The following is a 20,444-nucleotide window of genomic DNA, read 5'->3' on the forward strand; positions in this document are numbered from 1 at the left end:
TCTCGTAGGGTGGTGGACCGCTCTGTGGTACGCGCAGTACTTTGGATCCGTCACTTTGCTGGCCCCTTCTTGATCCACAATTGCCGGCAACTGGATCTTGTTGTTCTCCAACAGGTATTTGAAGATGCCGGGAACTTCATCATCCTTGAAGGAGTACACTTTAGGAAACCTCGGCTCCGCAGATTTCTGCTTCTGAGGCCGTTGTGGAAACATTGGCTCCGAAGATTTCTGCTTCTGAGGTGCCATTGCCCTCGAGATTGTTGTGGGGCTTGTTGCTGTGGCTGCTGTTGCTGAGGTTGCAATTGAAAGGTTTGATTAGCATCAACTACATTAGCTTGTGCCTTACCTTTCCCTCGTGGGACGAAGTTTTGCTTTGGAGCACTTGTCGCCGGTTGGCCTCTTTCCGCCTTCTTCCTCTTGAGGAATCGCTCAGCTTGCTCTCCCCGGACTTTCAAGTCCTTCCATGTCTTGGATGGTGCTGTCCCCATTGCTTCCAGCACGTCCAACGCGAGGTTGTTGTGGCAGGTCTGGAGGATGAATTCCTCGGTGATCGGGTCCCGGCAATTCATCGCCTTGTTCCGGAACCTTTTGACGAAGGTGTCGACTAACTCCCCGTCTTTTTGCTTCTCATCGAGCAGCGATCCGATAGATATCTCGGTGTCGTCGTCGAAGAAGTTGGCCAGGAACTTGGTCTCCATGTCATCCCAGCTGTTTACGCTGCCTGGCTTGAGGCGGCGATACCAATCGAAGGCGGCTCCGCGAAGAGTGCCGACGAATGACCGCACCATCAGAGGCTCATTACCAGAGATCACCCCCAAATGCGATTTGAAGTAAATCAAATGCTGGGTAGGTGAACCCATCCCATTAAACGGCGTGAAGTTAATTAGATTAAACTTCGCCGGATATGGGATCGATTCCCATTCTCTTGGGTATGGGCAAGGAATGCCTGTTTTCTTCATCTCTTGAGCGGAAATTAGTGTGTTGATTTTGCTCTCGAGGTTCTTGATCTTCAGACTTTCGCCTGTGTCTTCATTGGCATTCTCATTACCACCCCCTGCATTGACAGGATGATCATTGGTATTCTGAGCATTTGTATCCTCATCTTCCAGATTAACCGGGTTACGACGATTCTGCTCGCCTTGTTGGTTCGCCAATGCTTGGATTTGTTGGTCATGCATTTCTCTCATCTGCTGCATGGCCATCTCCATCTCAAACTTGAAACTTTCTTTCTGCTTAGCCAAAGCGTCTTCAAGCATCTTGGCCATCTGCTCCGCACTTATCATAAGTGCCTCGCGGGGTTGTCCCTCGCTGGATACCGTATTATCTGATGCAACCGCGGAGCCGGCATCAGATTCTTCATCTTCTGAAGGGCGTCTTGTCCGAACCCTACCATAGGTTGCTCGCTCGATGGTTCCGGACTGCAGACGGGTTCTAGGCCGGGAGGCTCTCAGAATCGACTCGAAATCATCCCGTGCCGATGTCCCTTTGCTGGTCATATTGGTGGTGACCCTCGGAAATTCTCCGTCTTCAATCACCCTTCTTCTTCGTTGGAAGCGCCTAGGCCTTGGTTTTGGCGTCTCCGCACTGAGTCTTTCAAAAACTGAAACTCTTTCGGGGACCGCCTTAATGCAATTGCATTCAGACAATACCGCCCGAATGAGTTTGGAACAGGGACATTGAATTTCCTGTTCTCGGGGACTCCTCTTCCTGGTTCTATTCGTACCCCCAGCACGATAGTACAACTCGTCATTTTGACAATCGGAGTAACCTATCGTGTGCGGGCACGCCTTCTCAGGTATAACCCTATCACTATCAGATGATAATGTTTCCATCTGAGGGTGACTTGCCTTCTTTGGGCTTTCAAAGGTTACCCGCCTCAAAACATGCCTTTTTGGGCGTGAATTTTCGGCGTGCTCTTGGACTTCAATGCGCAAATTGGTGCGCGCAGCTGCCTTGAGCTCTTTGTCATGCTGGAGGTGATGGCGACCCCCAGTATGTTGAGTCGTTCTGGGCTTCTTTATCGGGCCCAAACGCTTGTGAATTGGAGCTTTGCCTCTCACGTCAGGAACTGGACCGAGACGCTCCAAAATTGATTTCTTCTTGCGGGATGACTCTGCATGATCTCCCGGAGAAGTTATTGGGATTAACGACGACTTTGGTTGACATGCCAGAGTTTGACCTTCCTTAGAAGGCTGCACTGGTTGCTTTTTGGCCTGAGTCGCCACTTCAGACTTAGGCTTCCAGACTTGGCGTGTTGGTGGTGGATTCTTCTCCACCTCCTTTTGCAGCTTTCTACGGGCTTCCTGAGCTTGAGCCCGTGCCTGCGCTGACATTACGCGGCGTTTGCGAATGCGCTCCTCGAGCGTCGAACGGTTCCGTTTGACGCGGACCCATTCGTTCTTTGGCGGCTTGGAAGAGTCGCCATTCATTGGTGGTTGAGGCTGTTTGCCTCTTCTGTTCTTCAACTCCGCGTGGTAGCGGAATCCGTCCGTAGACTCCACCGCCTTAGCGAATTGCCACGCAAGGCGTTGACGACGCCTCTGGCGGGCTCTCTTTGAGAGAGTCACAACGCCCTGAACAGTGGAGGCGTTGGCGGGAGCAGAGTTGACCTGATTGGAGGTCGGTGGAACTTCATTTGACGCAACTTCGGCGTCAGTTGGGTTGAGAGCTTCGTGGGCTTCCCGAGCAGCTTCAAACCAACGAGCTTTTCTCCCGGAGGAGAACTTCTTGGACTTGCGGGGGGAGATAGATCCGGACGAGGACACGTACTCCTCGAACTTGGCTTGGTCGAACTCGTACTCGACCTCCTCCACGACCGGGATTGCAATCCGCGGCTGCGACGCATCGATCTCGTTGGCGAGATCGTCGGCTCCCACTGTGGTCGCCAGATTGTTCGCGTGGAAAACTGTTTTCTTTTTCATTGATATGATTGTCATCTTGGGTTACAAAGATCCGGTCTTTTATAGATCCGGTTACAACTAAATCAAAGTTCGAGTTACAAAAGATCCGGTCTTTTATAGATCCGGTTACAACTAAATCAAAGAAAATAAAGAAAAATTACAACTCTCCTCTGTGAACAAATCACGAGCTCCTGTTTTGCGGTCGCTCGCTTTGGTGGGTTCTTTGCCTGCGCCGGGGTTAATCCGTGGACCACCGCGCGATCTAGATCCGGTCGGATCTACACGAGTATGCGGGTATTATTCCACGAAGGGAATAATAGCCGGGAGGGATTAATCCACCAAGGGAATAATCGCTCAGATCTCGAGATCTAAGACCAAGCTTAGATCTGGAGTGTAGTCTCGTGTAGATCTCAGATCTGTTCTTTCTTCCTCTCGAGATCCTGCCTTTTCTGACGTGGATGGTCGCCGAGGATCAGATCTGAATGGTGCAAGTCTTCTGGTCTTCAAGCTCCGAGTTCACTCTTCAATCCGGCAGAGTTTCGGCTCTTGAAAGTTCGACCTCTGAAAATGAACATCTCTAGGCCTATTTATAGGCTCTCAGGACAGTGGCTGCAAAAAGAGAATTGTCGGCCACCTCTGGCCACTGTCGGCCACCTCGGGCCACTGTCGGCCACCTCGGGGTGGCCGACACTGTGCCTAGCCACCTTGGGGTGGCTCGGCTCATGGCCGAGCCACCCCAAGGTGGCTCGGCCACCGAGCCACCCCGAGGTGGCTCCCACCTTGGTGGCTCGGTGAGCCGCCTCGGTGACTTGGTTTCCGAGCCTCTCTTCGGGTGTGTTGTTCTGTCGTTTTGTGTTGTCCGTTTTCCGGTTATGTCTGATTTGTTGATCTGATTTTGGCAGTAATCTGATTCCTGATTTGGCAGTAAATCCGCTTCTGAGTTCGGGTCCGAAACTGATCTTGATTCGATCGTGATTCGTCCGAGTCCGCTCTCGGTTGGATGACTCGTTGATTCCTTAACTCGTTAGCTTGATTCTGCACGCGGGTGGATTCATTCCGTTGTTCGCGTGCGATTTGTCGATCTCGTCGCCTCGTTGGTTCGTCGGTTTATGCCGAGCTGAGCTAAGGGACCTATAAGCAATTTTATATGCCTACAGAGACAGGCTCATGATGCCAATTAACGGAAAGTTCCTTAAAAGATATTTTCTATAAATCATGCAACCCCCTAAACTCCAGCCGAGTCAGACTAGGGGTTGCTAATTCATAGTGTATTTCGGGAATAAATGTTTAATTTTTTTTGTATTATACGTCATCATGTTAACACTACACCTCTGACGGTTGAAATTTTCTGGAATTATTCTAAGTAATAATAAAGAGAATTTCGATTTTATACTAAGTTAGCACTACACTTACAACATTCGCATTACTTTTCATTGTCTTGAATTAGAATTCAACAAAAGAGATGATGAAAGGCAAAATGATATCATTTTCATTCAATATTGTTAATTTGAATACAAAGTGACAATGATCAAAACGAAAATGATACAAAATTCCTTAGGAAAAAATAGTACAAAATCTAAGCATCAGGATTCATCAATTTAAAGGACTTTAGCCTGGATTTAAAGCAGAAAGTTTCTTCTCGTGAGCTGCTCGGACTTGTTCTTCAATTTCCCTTCTGAGTTCTGCTTTAATAGGGGCAGCAGCAACAATGTCTCTTCGAATCCTCTCAGCTGCGTGGAGCGTGCGGCAAAAATCCGTATAAATGAGACCACTTTGAAGCTCAAGCCCTCTTCTAACATCCTCATATTGAGCCAACTGGGCTTTCTTCTGGTCCAACTCAGCTTCTAATTCAGCGATAGCTTCTTCAGTGGCATGAATTTTAGAAACAACACCTTGGATATCAGTATATTCTTGAGTATGCTGCTTCCGTAAGGTTGTTATACAAGACTTTTTGTTAGACAAGTCCTTGCGAAGAGTCCCTTGGTGATGTGCCTTCGAGATTGTAGCTAAGGAGAGAGCCGGCTCCACTTTAGTTTCTAGATTGGTTCGCTACAGCTCTTTAAAATATGCCAACTCTATTTCCAGAATGATGACACCCCGTTTATAGTGTTCATCCCATGACACATCACCCTTATCTCTGATTTTATCTAAACACTTGGTCAGAATAGGTTCACAATCCTCAAAAGAAGCTCCCCCAACACTGACGATATCAACAGTCATCTGGATCTAGTCCTCTAATTCCTCAATCAGTTTTTTCAGATCTCTCGAGTGTGGATGAGGAATAGTTGGATAGATCGGATCTGCATATTCATCCCTAGTAGGTGGAGGAGTAACCTCCGAAGGATGGCCTTCAAATGTACCTTGGTCTCGGATGAGAGGGGGAGAAGCGGATTCCAAACCCTCAATGGGCAATATCTCGTCAGTTACCATCTCTTCAGGTATGGAAGGGATCGATCAAAGCATTTCATCTTCCCTATCGGCTGAGTGTGCAATAGGTACATATTTCATCGCGTCCCCCATTAACTTAGCCTTCTTAGAGTTTTTGGCAATGACGGGTATTCGCTTGCGAATTCTCCTGTCGTATTCACCCTCCTCGGTAGCAGAAAGAGCCTGTTTCCCTGACGATCTTATAGCACAAGGCTCAGGAGTAGGCGTTTCTGCAGAAATTTCCTTAGCCGCCTTGTCTTTAGGAGAGTCAGCAATTGACGACCCCTCTTCAGCCCCCGTAGGAACCTCTTCTTCAGAAGGTTCAACAGTGGGCAACTCCTTCGGGGCTTCGACTGCTCCAATCACTTCTTGTTCGCAGGAAAGATACTCCTCTATTCCTGGTAAACGAGTCTTGGTAGAACCGCTTCTCGATTTATACAATTCCCGAATCTCGTTTATGCATGAAGTGTAGATATCATATTCCAGGATTCGAGAAGCCTCATCAAACCAGTTGTGAAAATCTACAACGGTGGAACAGTCGGGCGGTGAATTGGGTAAAGTGAAGTGCGCATGGGTCCCTCCGGCAGAGAAGAAGTACCATGCGCGAACTCCCTCGTACAAATTCCTAACTTGAGCTAACGCCGGGTTAGGATTGCCAACATAAAGTTGGTCATATCCAAATTGCCTGGCGAATCTAGAAGGCATGTAAGGCTCAATGATGCACTTCTCCCTCAAGCGGTAGACCAGATAGTCCAACCTGATCATAAGAAGCCATCTAAATGTGCCCTCTTCCAAAGAAGACGGGCCCTCAAAAAGCACGTCCATGAAGCGGGTATTCTCTTCATCAGCTCCGTCAAAATTGGGAGCGCAGCAGAAAATTCTGTAATTGTCTCCCCGAGACAAAAGCTGTCGAGCCCTGACTATGTAGGAATTAGTCCACGTGGCCGACTCCAATCTCTGTACAAAGGGAACATAAGATTCATCGCCCTCAGATACCCCCATCATCAACGAAGGGTAATGCAGCATGAACCAGGCCACCAAGTATGTATACGGCACTGGTATACGTGGTTGAGGAGCTTTCCCGGCTTTCTTACCAGCAGCCTTAATTCCCGAGGCGCCGAGAAGTTCAGAGGTCAACATCCTTAAGCCACTTTGTACGCATCTTACCATAGCAGTGAGAAGGCTCACAGGTCTCCCATGCGCTAACAGAACAGCTGGGTACACAACTTCATCTAATATCGCCTCTACTGGCTTTGACGGTACTACACACCGCTTCAACCAGATCATAAAGAAGCCAACAAGAAGAGCCGTGTCATAAATAGGAGTTGTGGCCTGGTAGTGAAAACTTTCAAATTTAACACCAGCCTCAAAATCATCCTCCACATGCTCTGTCTCATAAGTAGCGTTGGAAGCCTTAATTCAGGCTTTGGTATCCTTAGGAGAAATGGCAGGAACACGAGATACAGCTACACCTTTCTGGTTTAAGTTCTAAAATAGGTAGTCCGCCCACGCAGTATGCATAATGCCCCCTCTGCGCATTCCAATGACCTGGGCACATATATATAAGTGTCACATCAATTCCCAGAAAGTAGCTTAAACTTTTGGGTGCGCCACCCTCAATAGGGAAAGCTCCTCGGTGGTAGGGATGAATTCTTCGTATGGCATTCTACCAAACAATAATCGTGATACTGCTTGCATCTCATGGAGAGCAAAACCTAACTCCCCTATAGGTGTAAAGAAAGTACAACTGTCTGGGTTGTATCTCTCCAACATAGCAAAGAAATTATGATAACTTTGCACAATCTCACGTCGAGTAGCTAACACGGGAATTGTGAGACCCGATTGAGCGAGCGGTTCCTTATTCTCCTCAAGAATGAAGTCAACCATATGGGTCCACCAACCTCCTTCTCCAGAACAAACCCATCCTGGGGATCTGAACATCTGGGTAGAGAATTCACCCTGAGCCGTAATGAATTGACGATTGAAGATATTCTCTGGACGCGACACCTCTAGAACAAGATTCGTCTTCTCAAATAGGTCGGACCTCAACCCCTTGAGTTGTCCCCCGATTTGTGTACGAGCTCGTCGACCAAATCCAGTTACATATTTTCTTTCTCCTTGACTATGTCAAAAGTCAAACCTCGGCGATAGCTCACGTTCAAGAAGTAGGAGAGTGGATACATCCTCTTCATATTAGGGAGGAAGAGGAAGCGGTTATTGACTCTCCGCAGCAGCTTTGAATCTTCTACATGCATGAGGTGGTCATCAGTTGCTATACGATCTCTAAATATGAATGTCGGTTTAGGAAACTGATCACGGCCGATAGGAGTCTCCATGTCCAAGTCAGTGATCAAAACTCTGAGAGTAGAGCATCGGGGGAATCGGATCATGTTTGTTCTCTCTGTGTCAGGGAAAGTACACAATGGAATCCTGTTTTGAAGACTGAAAACTTCGTTTGCGTCAAGTCCGCCAATGTGCCCAAAATGATGCTCCTGTGAAAGCGGTATATTTGGAAAGAACACTGCAAAGTCAAAAGCAAAGATCAGCAGCTAAAACAAGTTGTCGACATGAATACAAATTTGAAACACAAAAGATAAGCCTCGTGTTGAAACAACTCAAACGTGAGAGTCAAGCCTCGTTTTGAAAAACTCAAACGCGAGAGTCAAGCCTCGTGTTGAAAAAACTCAAACGCGAGAGTCGAGACCCACGTTTAGAATTCAAAACGCTGGAATCAACACCACCTTTTATGATGAAAATGGAGTCCCAACTCCACGTTTTCGTTAAAAACGAGTCATCTTCCTCGTTGTCAAGAACCCATCTAGGGTTTTTAGAAAACTTGTCAAAGCAAGTTATTTTGATCACCACTTACCACGATAGGGAGGCCCCCGTGATGGCGATGGTGCCGACGACGTTTCCGTAGGAACAAGAACACCGTCGGTGTCCCCAGCCAACGACGTTTTGGAAGTCACTCTAGCGACTCCCTTCGAGCTAGAGCCCACTCTTCACGATGCTATTGATATAATCGGTCGGAGAAGGTGTTGTTGGTCGGAGGAGATGAAGTTCGTCGGAAATATCGCCAAAATCAAACGAGAAGTCCTCGTTCTTGGAACTAACCAAAAATGGAAAGAGTCGAATGACTCTTGACATGACCACTTGGGTCTATTTATAACAGTCATCAAGCTGTTAATATGGCACGAGATTTGAGGAAAGAATCCCAACCATTTATCAAAACGCAATCTTTTGCGTTTTTTAGATGAAGTCGGTTAAGACTTTAATCAAAACGCAATCTTTTGCGTTTTCAAACATGACACTTAATCCCTAAGATCATGAATTCTTTTAACAGAGTGTTGTTAAGCTCGGTGTCTCCCCAGCATAATCTAAATCCTCGTCAGGTTAATATTACACCCCAGACGATCATCATCCCCACAAAGATTGAATTTAGTTGTCATCACCACTAATATGACTATAATTTCTCTGTCAAGATCCACTTATCAATTCTCACCAATAGAATGATAAATCTCCGAAATCATTCAAATCCTGGTCAATTTATTATCTCTCCTCAGCAGAGTAGTAAATAACCAATTTATTAACTCCCTTCAATGGGGTGATAAAATTCCCTAAATCTTGTTCAAATCACAAGTGATACAATTCATCACTTTGATAATAAAACAATTATCAATCTTCCCCAACGAGACGCTAAAATATCTTCCTCACAGATGTTACGTTAAAATTACACCTTTGACGAAAATCCACTTATCGACTCACCTCAATAGAGCGATAAGTCCTCAAAATTACCCCGATCGCAATATCTCTCCTGTTACGTTAAAATTATACCTCTGACAAAATCCACTTATCAACTCTCCTCAATAGAGTGATGAGTCCTCAAAATTGCCCCGATCGTAATATCTCTCGTGTTACGTTAAAATTACACCTCTGACAAAATCCACTTATCGACTCTCCTCAATAGAGTGATAAGTCCTCAAAATTACCCCGATCGCAATTCCTCTCCTCGCACGTTAAAATCACACCTCTGATGAAAATCAACTTATCGACTCTCCTCAATAGAGCGATAAGTCCACAAAATTGCCCCGATCGCAACATTTTTCCTGGTATCTTAACATCATACCTCTAACAGTTCAAGCCCCCCTATTTGAACCTTTTTTTTATCCCTCTATATAAAAAGTGTTCACATAAAACCCCCAATGGATTAAACTCTTTCCAGAATTATCCCTAGTGATAATAAGGAAGAGTCTTGAATCTCATTCTATGAGAAAACACACACCAAGTTAATAACACACCTCTGGCACCTATAGACTGCTTTCAGTGTTTAAAGCAAAAAGTACAACACATGAAGGATTCTATTAGTCAGTCCTAGTCTGGGAGAATAACAAATACTTATCCCCAGTAGTTGGAAATTTTCTGAAGTTATCTTAAATGATAATAGAGAGAATTTTCTAAGGGCTATTGTGGGAATCTATGCTAAGTCAGCATTACACCTCTGGCATTTCTCATGATTTGTAGCTTAAGATCAAAACATGACAAATGCAAGAAATATCACTTTTTATTTAAAAGCCAAAAGAAAGTGATACAGAACAAATTTGTTCTTGTTAAAAGAAAATTTCAAGGGAAAAATTCACTCGCGCATCAAATCGAAAGAGATGAGTTGAGTCTTGACTTCAGTTATCCCCTCCTCGTGATTAGCCCGCACCATGGCTTCAGCCTTTGCCCGGACTTCATCCTCACTTGGTATGATAATGGCCGCCACCTCATTCCTGGCATGTTCTAGGGCTTGAGCCTACGTGTGATACTCCAAAATACTGTTTGCATTCTTAGTGCTGAGGATATTGATGATGTTCTCTTCACGAGATAGTTGAGCCTTTAGTCGTAGTACTTCAGCTTCAGCTTCAACAAGCCTTGTACGAAGCAAGTTCATAGAAGCAGTCGAGAGTTCTAACTCCTCTCGTCTCCGAATATTATGCTCTCGAAACTCTGTGACCTGACGCTCTCTTTCAGCCAAGTCCCGCTCCATCGCTTCTCGACAAGACACTTCTGCAACTTGAAGGCCAGCCAAAGTTGACATAATTTGTGGCTAAAGTTCTCTACGACCTAATGCTTCAAAGTGTTGTAACTGTTCTTCTAAACGAAGAATAACCTTGGAACAGCGCTCGAACCACTGAGTGTTCCCCACACTTCTAACTCTATTTAAGCCTGCCTCCAAAAGAGGTCAGAAGGAGTTAAAAGTTCCTTGACCACTCACCACATATTCAATTACCTTCTTCGTGAGGCTGTTCAAATACACCAAAGAAATTTGAAGGAATTCAGGTGTGCCCGCGAGACTTGAAACAACACTCGGGGATACTCCCCTAGCCATTGAGATTGGTGTAGGTTATCCGGGTGCTGAAGTTGCAGAAGCAGGCAAAACATTCAATTGCGAAAGACTTGAGGTCAAAGCCATATTCAATTACCTTCTTCGTGAGGCTGTTCAAATACACCAAAGAAATTTGAAGGAATTCAGGTGTGCCCGCGAGACTTGAAACAACACTCGGGGATACTCCCCTAGCCATTGAGATTGGTGTAGGTTATCCGGGTGCTGAAGTTGCAGAAGCAGGCAAAACATTCAATTGCGAAAGACTTGAGGTCAAAGCCATCATTGCCCTAGCCTGAGATATGCTTGGCCGTGCCTCTGTTGGTGTAAGTAAAATCATCATCAATGCTGCAGATGAAGCAGCTACTGTGGATGAGGAAGGCAAGGGCTGCTCCTGTATAGGAACTGACACCTGCACGAGCTGTTGTTCTGGGGGAGAGTCACAGAAGTAGTCTCGGGCAATGCTGCCTGTGAAGCAGCTGCCATGGATGTGCCAGGCAAATGTTGCTCTTGCAAAAGAGCTGACACCTGGACAAGCTATTGCTCCGTAGGAGGAGTAGCAGTGGTAGTCCCGGGAGGAGGTGAACCTGCACAAAAAAAAGGTTGGAACACGGAAAGAATGTGCGGAAGAATTCGAGGAAAACTAGGCTTACCAGAGATGTGAAAAGGAGTATAACCAGATGCTTTATCGAATGGGACCTTGGGAGCATCATCAAAAGTAGTGATTTCATCCATGGAATCATGCCCTTCGTTATCCTCACCATCACCTGGCATGTTGCCAACTTCAGCATCCTTAGTCCCTCTATCTTCATCAGCTGCCTCACCAGTTGAGGAGCCTTCATAATCCACTTCCTCTTCATCATCACGTATAGCTGAAGACTCAAGAAGACTTGTGCCGGCTGCCGATTTAGTCATGAGTCCTATTGTAGGACTAAGACTGAATCGCCAGTGGATGGCATTACTGCTGAAGGAGGAGGGGATGGATTCTCTTCAAGACACTTTGGTTATAATGTAGGAGCCTTAGAAGGGTCTACCGCTAGAGCAGATTCTGTATCAGTAGCCATTAATTCACCCTCTTCATCCTCAGAAGGATGGTGAGAGAAAGCTTCACTTGATAAGTCCGGGCCATGCGAACGGAGCCCAGCTCTATGCGGCAGACTTACAACTGAAGATTCATGCAGTTCCTCTTCCTCTGCAGCTCTGATAGCATCAGCCATCAATTTTGGTTTCTGCTGGCCTTTAGGAGGAGGAGACCACACCATCAACTTCCGGCGGGTTTGCTTATCGTATTGACCAGTTTCATCCACCGAGAGTTTCCTCTTTCCAGCTGCTCTTGTCGTACGGGAATCAACCGCTCGTTGCTCCTCCACTGGAACATGCTCAGCTGCTTGCTCCTCTTCTTGCCCAGCAGACGGATTCTCGACAGACAAGAATTCATCAATTCCTCTCAGGTGAGATGTTTTAGACCCCCTCCTTAAAGCATACATACGTCTGAAGTCTTTCAGACAAGACGTATTCAAGTTGTAATTAGGACTCTGGGAAGCAGCATAGTACCAGTTGCAGAATCTCATGGAAGTGTAGGAGTTGGGTATTTTATGGGGAAGCTTGAAGATGGCTCTGGTACAACCTGCCACGGAGTAGTACCAAGCTCTGGCCCCTTCATACATGTTGCTCATAATTAAGAGCTGAGGTCGAGGGTTTCCAACATACAGTTGATCATACCCAAATTGTCGAGCGAACCTATAGGGTTGGTAGGGCTTGAGGAAACATTTGCCGCCTTGCCTAAAGATCAGGTAGCCTGGCCTGATAGAGAGGAGCCAATGGAAGACGCCCCCGCTCAGCTGGGTGAATCCGTTAGGACCCACCACGTCCTGATACTCTGCTCCATAGACCCCACCTTCAAAATCGGGAAAACAATGGAAGATGTGGTAGTGGGTGTCTCGCGACAAGATCTGGCGAATTCTAACCATATAACTCCACTCCCACTTTGCAGATTCTAGTCGTTGCACAAACGGGATGAATGAGTCTCCTGGGGGAGAGGCTGCACTCATTAGGGGAGGTAAATGAATCACATACCAAGCCATCAGATAAGTGTAAGGCAATGGTATTCGGGGATTGGGAGTCCTAAAAGTCTTGTTGTCGCCAGACTCTACCCTTGTAACATCAATAAAATCCACGGCCAACTCATGCAACCCACTCTGCAAGCAACCTACGATGGCGTAAAGCAAATTCAATGACCTCCCATGCGCTAAAAGAACAGCTGGAAAAGAACAGCTGGGTAAATCACCTCAACAGCAAGAGTGTCAATTGGCCTGGTGGGGACGACACACCGCTTAAGCCATAGCATCAGAAACCCTATCAATAGTGCTGTGTTTGAAATAGGAATCTGAGCATAATTGTGGAAGCTTTCAAACTCCGTATGAGCTGGGAAAATGTCTTCCTTGGCCTCGTTCGTATAATGAGAGGTAGTAGCATCGATTCGAGCTTGAATCTCCTCCAGAATGCTTGCAGACAATCTGGTCACTGAAACTCCCTTATTGGTCAGGTTCTGGAACAAATACTCTGCCCAAGACACTTGTTTGATGCCGCCTCCTCGAGCCCCTGTCTGCTGCATATAAATGTGGAAGTGACACATGACTTCCCAAAGAGTAGAATAAACTTCAAGGCTGGTTTTCCTCAAAATTTTGAGTTCCGTTGACCCCGAAACAAATTCTTCATATGGCAGATCCCCGAGAAGAAGATCGAAGATTTCATGCATTTCGTGAAGAGAGAAGCCTAACTCCCCCACCGGGGTGAAGAAGGTACAGGTTTCGGAATTGTATCTCTCCAATATAGAGAAGAAATGAAAGTGGCTCTAGACGATCCCGAACTTAGTAGCCCGTACCGGAATCTTCAGGCCAGCTCGAATAAGAGGTGCCTCCAACTCCTCCAGAACAAAGTTAGTCATCCGGGTCCACCACCCTGTCACCGGAGAATGAACCCAGCCAGGAGTTCTAAATCCTTGTGTGGAAAATTCTCCCTTCTTCGCCATAAACTTCTTGACAAAGGTATTTGCCGGGCTGGCCACTTCACCGACTGGGTATTCTTTGGTGAACAAGCATGGCCGTAAGGCCATCACTTGTCTGTTATAACCAACTATTCGGACCCCTTGAAAAGTTAAGTTTCCAAGAACAACTCCATCCTGATCCTTAACAAGATTCCAATCCATACGCCTTGGGATGGAGGCGCACTGAAAATATGATATGGGGAACATTCTCTCCATATTGGGCAAGAAAAGGTTACGGTCTCCAACCTTCCTTAGCCATTTGTAGTCCCCGTCATAAGCGACACCTGCTTCAAAGTCAACAAAATCCCCGAAGAGGAATCCTAGTTTGATTATCGGTTTACGGCTCAGGTTCTCAAGCTTAGCATCCGTAACCAATATTCTAAGAGTTTCAGGAGAAGCTTGGGTGATCAGCTCCACACGGCTCTTCTCAGTAATCCTGAAAACCGGGAGTTCTTGGCGCAGGTTGAATGTCATGTTTTGATTTACGCCACCTTCGTGCCTAAAATGATGGCGAAAAGGGAGAGGCTCGCTGGTATGAAACACTGCAAAACAAAGAAAAGAGTCAAACAGCGCAAAGGCAAAATCAGACGCGGAGGTCGAACCCTGCGTCGAACAAATCAGACGCAGAGGTCGAACCCCGCGTTGAAAAGTCAGACGTAGAGGTCGAACCCCACGTCGAAAAGTCAGACGCAGAGGTTGAACCCCATGTCAAAAAGTCAGACGCAGAGGTTGAACTTCGCGTCGAACAAATGAGACGCAGAGTTCGAACCCCGCATCGAAAAAAAAACCAAATGACAGAGTCCTAGCCTCGTGTTTTTGAAACAAGTTTCCTCGTTGATCCAAAGATCAGAACTTGCCACAACAAGTTTAATGACTACGAGGGTCGTACTCACCGCCCATCAAAGGAAGTTGAGGCGGCATGCCCGCCTGAGCCACAGCATCGCTGGCCGACGCTGAAAGGACGAGAGGCAGATTTCTTCTTGGGTCCCATGGAGTTCAGTCGATGAAGAAGAAGAACTACTTTCGCTGGAGATGAAAACGAAATTTTTCGTTGGAAATTTGAGAAAAATCTAAAGAAGAGTCGAATGACTCTTGATTTGACCCTCAGCGGTCTATTTATAGACAGCTGTGAGCTGTCAAATCAGAACAGGATTCTAGGCTAGAATCCCACCCAAACGCGATCTCAGCGTTCGAGTTGGTTGGACTTCCAAACGCGGAACTCACCCACGCGTTCTAATCCTCAAGCGCAGAGTTCGTCCACGTGTTTCAATTCTTAAACACGGAATTCATCTATGCGTTTTGACCGCCACAATAGCAGCATCTCGACAACCAAGGCTACGGTACAGCTCCAAATAAATAAAAGAGGAGCTAACAGCAGTCATCAAGGTGACCAAAGCCGAGAAGAAAAGACGAATCCGTTGTGGAGTCTATTGGATGAGTACAAACATATTACAATCAGCAATGCTAAAACCGTCTAACTCGATCTGGCGCACAACTCATTCTTCTAAGTGGCTAAACATTCCCACTAAGATTAATGAAACCAAGAATCGCGCACAACTCATTCTTCTAAATTGCTTAACATTCCCACAAAGATTAATGAAGACACGATCTGACACGTAACTCATTCTTCTAAGTGGCTTAACATCCCAACAAAGATTAATGAATATAGGAGCTGCGCACAACTCATTCTTCTAAATGGCTTAACATTCCCACCAAGATCAAGGAAGCAGAAAGCTGCATTTCGAGTGTTCATCAATGCCTACAAGAATTCTCTGGAGAAAAGAATACATCTCATTGCAGATTGAGTGGAGTATCCGAAGGATCCAAACAAAATCCGAGAAACACACTCCGTCACAGATTGAGTGGAGTATCTGAAGGATCCAAACAAAATCCGATGAATACACCTCATCGCAGATCAAGTGGAGTATCTCAAAGACCCAGACAAGATCATCGTCATCATCTCTCTTGTTTAGGTCATCAGCAATGACTTGGGCTTTAGCTTGTTTGACTAAGTTCATTGTCATCAAGACTCCAACAACCAGGGTCGCGGTGTTTTCAAATCAGACGGAGTGAACAACCAATCAACTAAATTTTGGGATCCAAAGTATTCCAAAAATTCGTCCCAGTCAACCGCGAACTTTTGAAAACTTTGGAGGGGGTTCTGTAGGCTGTCTAAAAATCACAATAGATAGATAATCCCCATCAAGCTTCAATGATGAAAGTTACAATCAGATTACTTTCATGTCGACAAATGAAAACTACAAATGGAGGACTTTTCACATAGATCGAGAAGAGTTATAATTCAACGACACTTCCGACAACTGATGAAAAAGATCGAGAAGAGTTATAATTCAACGACACTTCCGACAACTGATGAAAACTCTATTCAGTGGTCTTCACAATCAACAGTGAGAGTTATGATGAAAACTCTATTCAGTGGTCTTCACAATCAACAGTGAGAGTTACAATCTAACGACTTTCACACCCTACAACAGCTAAAGTGAGGATTACTGAATAATTGTCCTTGCAATGTTCTACAGAAGAGGTTAGAAGTCAACCAACCCCTTCCTAAAACACGGAACTCATCCTCGCGTTACAATTCTTAAAACGCAAGCGACCCCCGCATTTCTAAGCAACATCAGAAGAAATGCGAGCGGCCCTCGTGTTTTTGACATTCAGTCCACACCCAACCCCGCGTCTCAATTCTAAGTCGTGAAGTTAGGATCCTGAATGCCAAATTAGGCGTTTGACTCATTCAAACATGAGTCAAACGGTTCCAGAACCGTTTTCCCCACGATCTGAGGAAATCACGCCCACTTAGGAGCGGATTTAAAGGGTAGTTACAACCTCTTATCCACCTATAAAACCTCAACAAACTCAACCGAATAAGAGGTTGGATTTTTTAGCATCTAAACCGCACGAGGGGGTTCGGAGGTTCGGATTTTGGGAGGTTAAAGATTTGGGGATCAAAACCGCATAAGGTTGGATTTTTCTGGAGATAGGAGGGGCGAATTCTTTGGAGATAGAAGATTTAAATAGGATTCAGAAGATCAAATCTCGGAGAATCCTTCAGCAACAGAAAATCTGTCTGGCTATTAACCGAATGTTCAGTTTTAACAACTTTATTTACAGAGTTCTAACTCGTTCTGAGTTTTAAAACTTGCTAAGAGTTATTCCTCAAACTTATCACAAAAGTTTATTGTTCCCGCGGGATAAAAGAAGGTCGGATCGTTAACAGAGAGCGAATTCGACACAAGCATTCAAAGGAGGCACTCCATCGCTACCAAGAAGAACCCAGTTTTAAACAAAAAGGAGAATCAAATTCGTTCTCCTCTCTTTTGTAATCGAATTGTAATTGAGATCGAAGGAATACAAGTCAATTTTCTTTCATTCTTTTTATTACAAATTTTTCTACAAATAGTTTTTGCCAAAAATCATTCTGGCGCTTAGTTTGATGCTCAAAATTAGATTTTTTTTTTATTCCTTTTTTTCCTTTATTTGCACGGAATGGAATCTTAAGGGTTGATCGATAAAAAAAATTCTCAACCAAGTAATTGTATAAAGTCTGCGCAAGAAAAGATATTGAGGACTTGATTGGCGTTAACCATTGATTGGATTTTTCTTTTGAACTTCAGTTAAGCCCGATTGTTGAAGCTAAGCAATTACATTTGAAGTACATAGGATAGCCAATTAGGCCTCATTTTGGTGTCTATTATTAATAATTATGGGATGAATTCTAAAAATTACTTGACATCCTGGAATTGGAATGCTCCATTCAAGGTGGAAGTCTTTTCATACGCAATGAGTTAAAATTTGCATCCTGTTCGATTTTATGCAGGGAAAGAAGCTGGTTTTGTTACCAACAACTCAACCAAATCCAGGAGGCAATATGCAAAGAAATTCCTTGCTCTTGGGATTGATGCCAGTGAGGTGATGTTTATTTGAAATCTTTTTGTTAGCATCTCCAAAATTAAGTGGCCACCACAATTTTGATCTGATATATATATTTATTCATAAAACTGGCAAGATGAGATCTTCTCATCATCATTTGCTGTCGCGATGTTCTTGAAGCTGAACAAATTCCCTTATGGTAAGAAGGTAATATCTTCATCGATATTGAAGTCATTTGGTCCTCAGGTTTAGTTTGTTTATCTTTATTGGTTTTATTCATTTTTATGGTTTCCATACTTAATTTAGGGTTCTAATGAGTTCTTGAAAGGATATGATGATTGTTTGCCAACCCTAAAAATTTGGGATTAAAGTTTTGTAAAGTCAGTTCCTTTTTAAGATTTTATTTTAGGGTTTTAGCCTTAAAATTTTCATATTTATAAGTTAGTCCCTTAAATCATAGAAATTTTTATTTCCCGCCAATTCATATAATTACGCCAAAACTTTTATAACTTTCCCATTGGTTTCATGATTAATAAGCAAATGCATATATAACATGTATTATTAGAATCAAACATACATTTGGTTAAATTCTATTAAAAGTTATCGAATCAAATTGTTAATGAACTATCGAATCGAACATATTTTTGGTTAGATTCTATTCATTCATAAGCCGAACACTAAAAATTATTTGTTTAGTACTAAATGAACTATCGAAATAAACTTCTGCGAATATCTGGACGAATAATAACCGAACTGTTTATTAATTGTTCGGTTCACTTCCACCCATATACTTCATATTTAAAGCAGAATAATTTATTTTGGTAACATGTTAAATATTTGCAGAAAATCTTTTAGAAGTCATGCTTTGCACGGGTCTAAATACTAGTGTGTGTGTGTGTGTGTGTAGATTAATAGGTATCCTTATCATAGGAGGGGATTTACTCCTTAACGCCTATGTCGCACAATCCCCACCATCCTCATAAAGTAGGAGAGAGTGTGTGAGTTGGTGGGGATTTGTGCCTACTTTATGAGGATTGTGAAGATTGTGCCATATAGGCGACAAGGAGGGAAATCTCTCCTATCACAAGGATACCCATAGCGCTCCCGGTGTGCGTTGTAAGGGCTTTTGTGAAAAAAAAAACGCCTGCGATTCTGAATAAGAGCGCTTTCTCTCTCTCCCTCCCTCTCTAGCTAAAACTCTCATATCCCCAAATTATAGAAGAATCCCTCTTCCCCCTCAAAACCCTCCTTCCTCCCTCTCTCGATCTCTCTCCCGTTGTCGGCAGATCCTCCTCCACGAGCTCCAGTCCCCCATACTCCCCCGAAACCGCTATCGCCCCCCGACTCTCCCCTATTTTTGCTCCAGCTTTAGAAAAGTATGAGCGTTACAAAAGAATAAGGAAATGAGGGGATTGTAATTCTGCCTGTGGCAGTGAACTATGTTGATTTCACTATAGCGATTTCTCTCACAGGTAAAATTTCAAAATCCCTCTCTCGATCCCTCTTAATTAAGAAAAAAATCAACAAACATAGTCATAAAAAGGCTTGTTTACTTGGTATGGATTTTGGTCTTAAACTTCTTGCTTAGTATGGATTTTAAGTAATTGATTGTTGTTGATTTATTAATTTTTATGGGAGCTTTATGAAAAAGAGTAGTGTGGTGTGGAAGATTGGAAAAAGATATGGAGAAGATTTGTATGCAGAAAGTTACCAAGAAAGAAAGGATTACAAGAAGCCTAAGTGGTTTATTTCCATATTTTCTTCCTTTTTAAATAAACCTTAGATCCTATGTCAACAAGAACAAAACTATACAGTAGGAATTTTTATCAGCCTAATTCTAGGTCATATGCTTTATTTTTTTATTAATTCGTATTCACCTGGTTAATAATGATTTTTAACCCTATTTCTTGAGTATTTGATAGTAAATTTTTTTTTTAAATCTGCTGTTGAACTAAATGATTCACGTATTTGATAGTAATATTTGTCAATTTGTCAATTTGAAGTATTTCAAATATTTGTCCAAATGAAAATTTGAAGTATGCCAATTTGTCAATTTGAATTAGGACTTTTTTCCAATACACTGTAAAATAATTACTATCAAAATAATTATTTTACAGTGTATTGGAAAAAAGTCCTACTTCAATGCAACAAAGTTGAAGACATCGAAGTCCTGCATATTGGGTGACATCATGCATGAGAGTTGATGACAAGAGGAAACTAATTGTTCCTCTATGTTATGGGTAAGTAAAGAATTGTTACATTTTGTTAAGATTGGAATGTTTTATTATTGCCTTCTTTTCATAATCTTACTAATCTTATTTCTTTTGTTATTTTAGATTTGAGCAGAAAAAGGTTGGACCTATAAGTATCAACTCATGTGTGCTGTTGAGCTTCTAAGCGCTTTTCGTCAAGCATCTCGAGTTCTTCGAGATGTTTCTGATGCTGTTCTTCGGTTGTTAACTCTGTTGTAAGAGCGATCCGAAGAGATGGAATTTAAATTCTAATGGAAGAATGACTTCACACCTGTATACCAAAGAATATAGGGTCGATCCTGTCAGCGTGCGGACCATGGTATGATAGGCCCATAGGACTGCGACGAGCTTATCATCCTAATCTCGTTTATTAGTTTTCACGAGTTTTGATAAAAGCTTTATGATAGTCTTGTTAAAGGCCTCTGCTAACCCGTTTGCTGTGGGATAGTAAGCTGTCGATGAGACTTCTTGAATTTTGTACTTCTCACAAAATTTGATGAAGGCGTTACTGACAAACTAGGGCCCATTGTCGTGTATGATTCACCTTGGGACACCATATCAGT

The 20,444-nt window shown here is 43.9% G+C and overlaps 1 protein-coding gene across 1 annotated transcript in view; it reads left to right on the forward strand.

Annotated features, from left to right (window-relative positions):
* LOC109846162 overlaps positions 1-20,001 on the forward strand; it is a 141,142-nt gene extending 121,141 nt beyond the window's left edge. The window contains exons 4-5 of the mRNA XM_020415384.1: positions 17,577-17,668; positions 19,747-20,001. Of these exons, the coding sequence (XP_020270973.1) occupies positions 17,577-17,668; positions 19,747-19,786 (132 nt within the window). The 3' untranslated portion in view covers positions 19,787-20,001. The remainder of the gene's footprint in view (positions 1-17,576; positions 17,669-19,746) is intronic.

Source organism: Asparagus officinalis, chromosome 6, assembly GCF_001876935.1.
Source record: "Asparagus officinalis chromosome 6, Aspof.V1, whole genome shotgun sequence".
NCBI lineage: Eukaryota > Viridiplantae > Streptophyta > Magnoliopsida > Asparagales > Asparagaceae > Asparagus > Asparagus officinalis.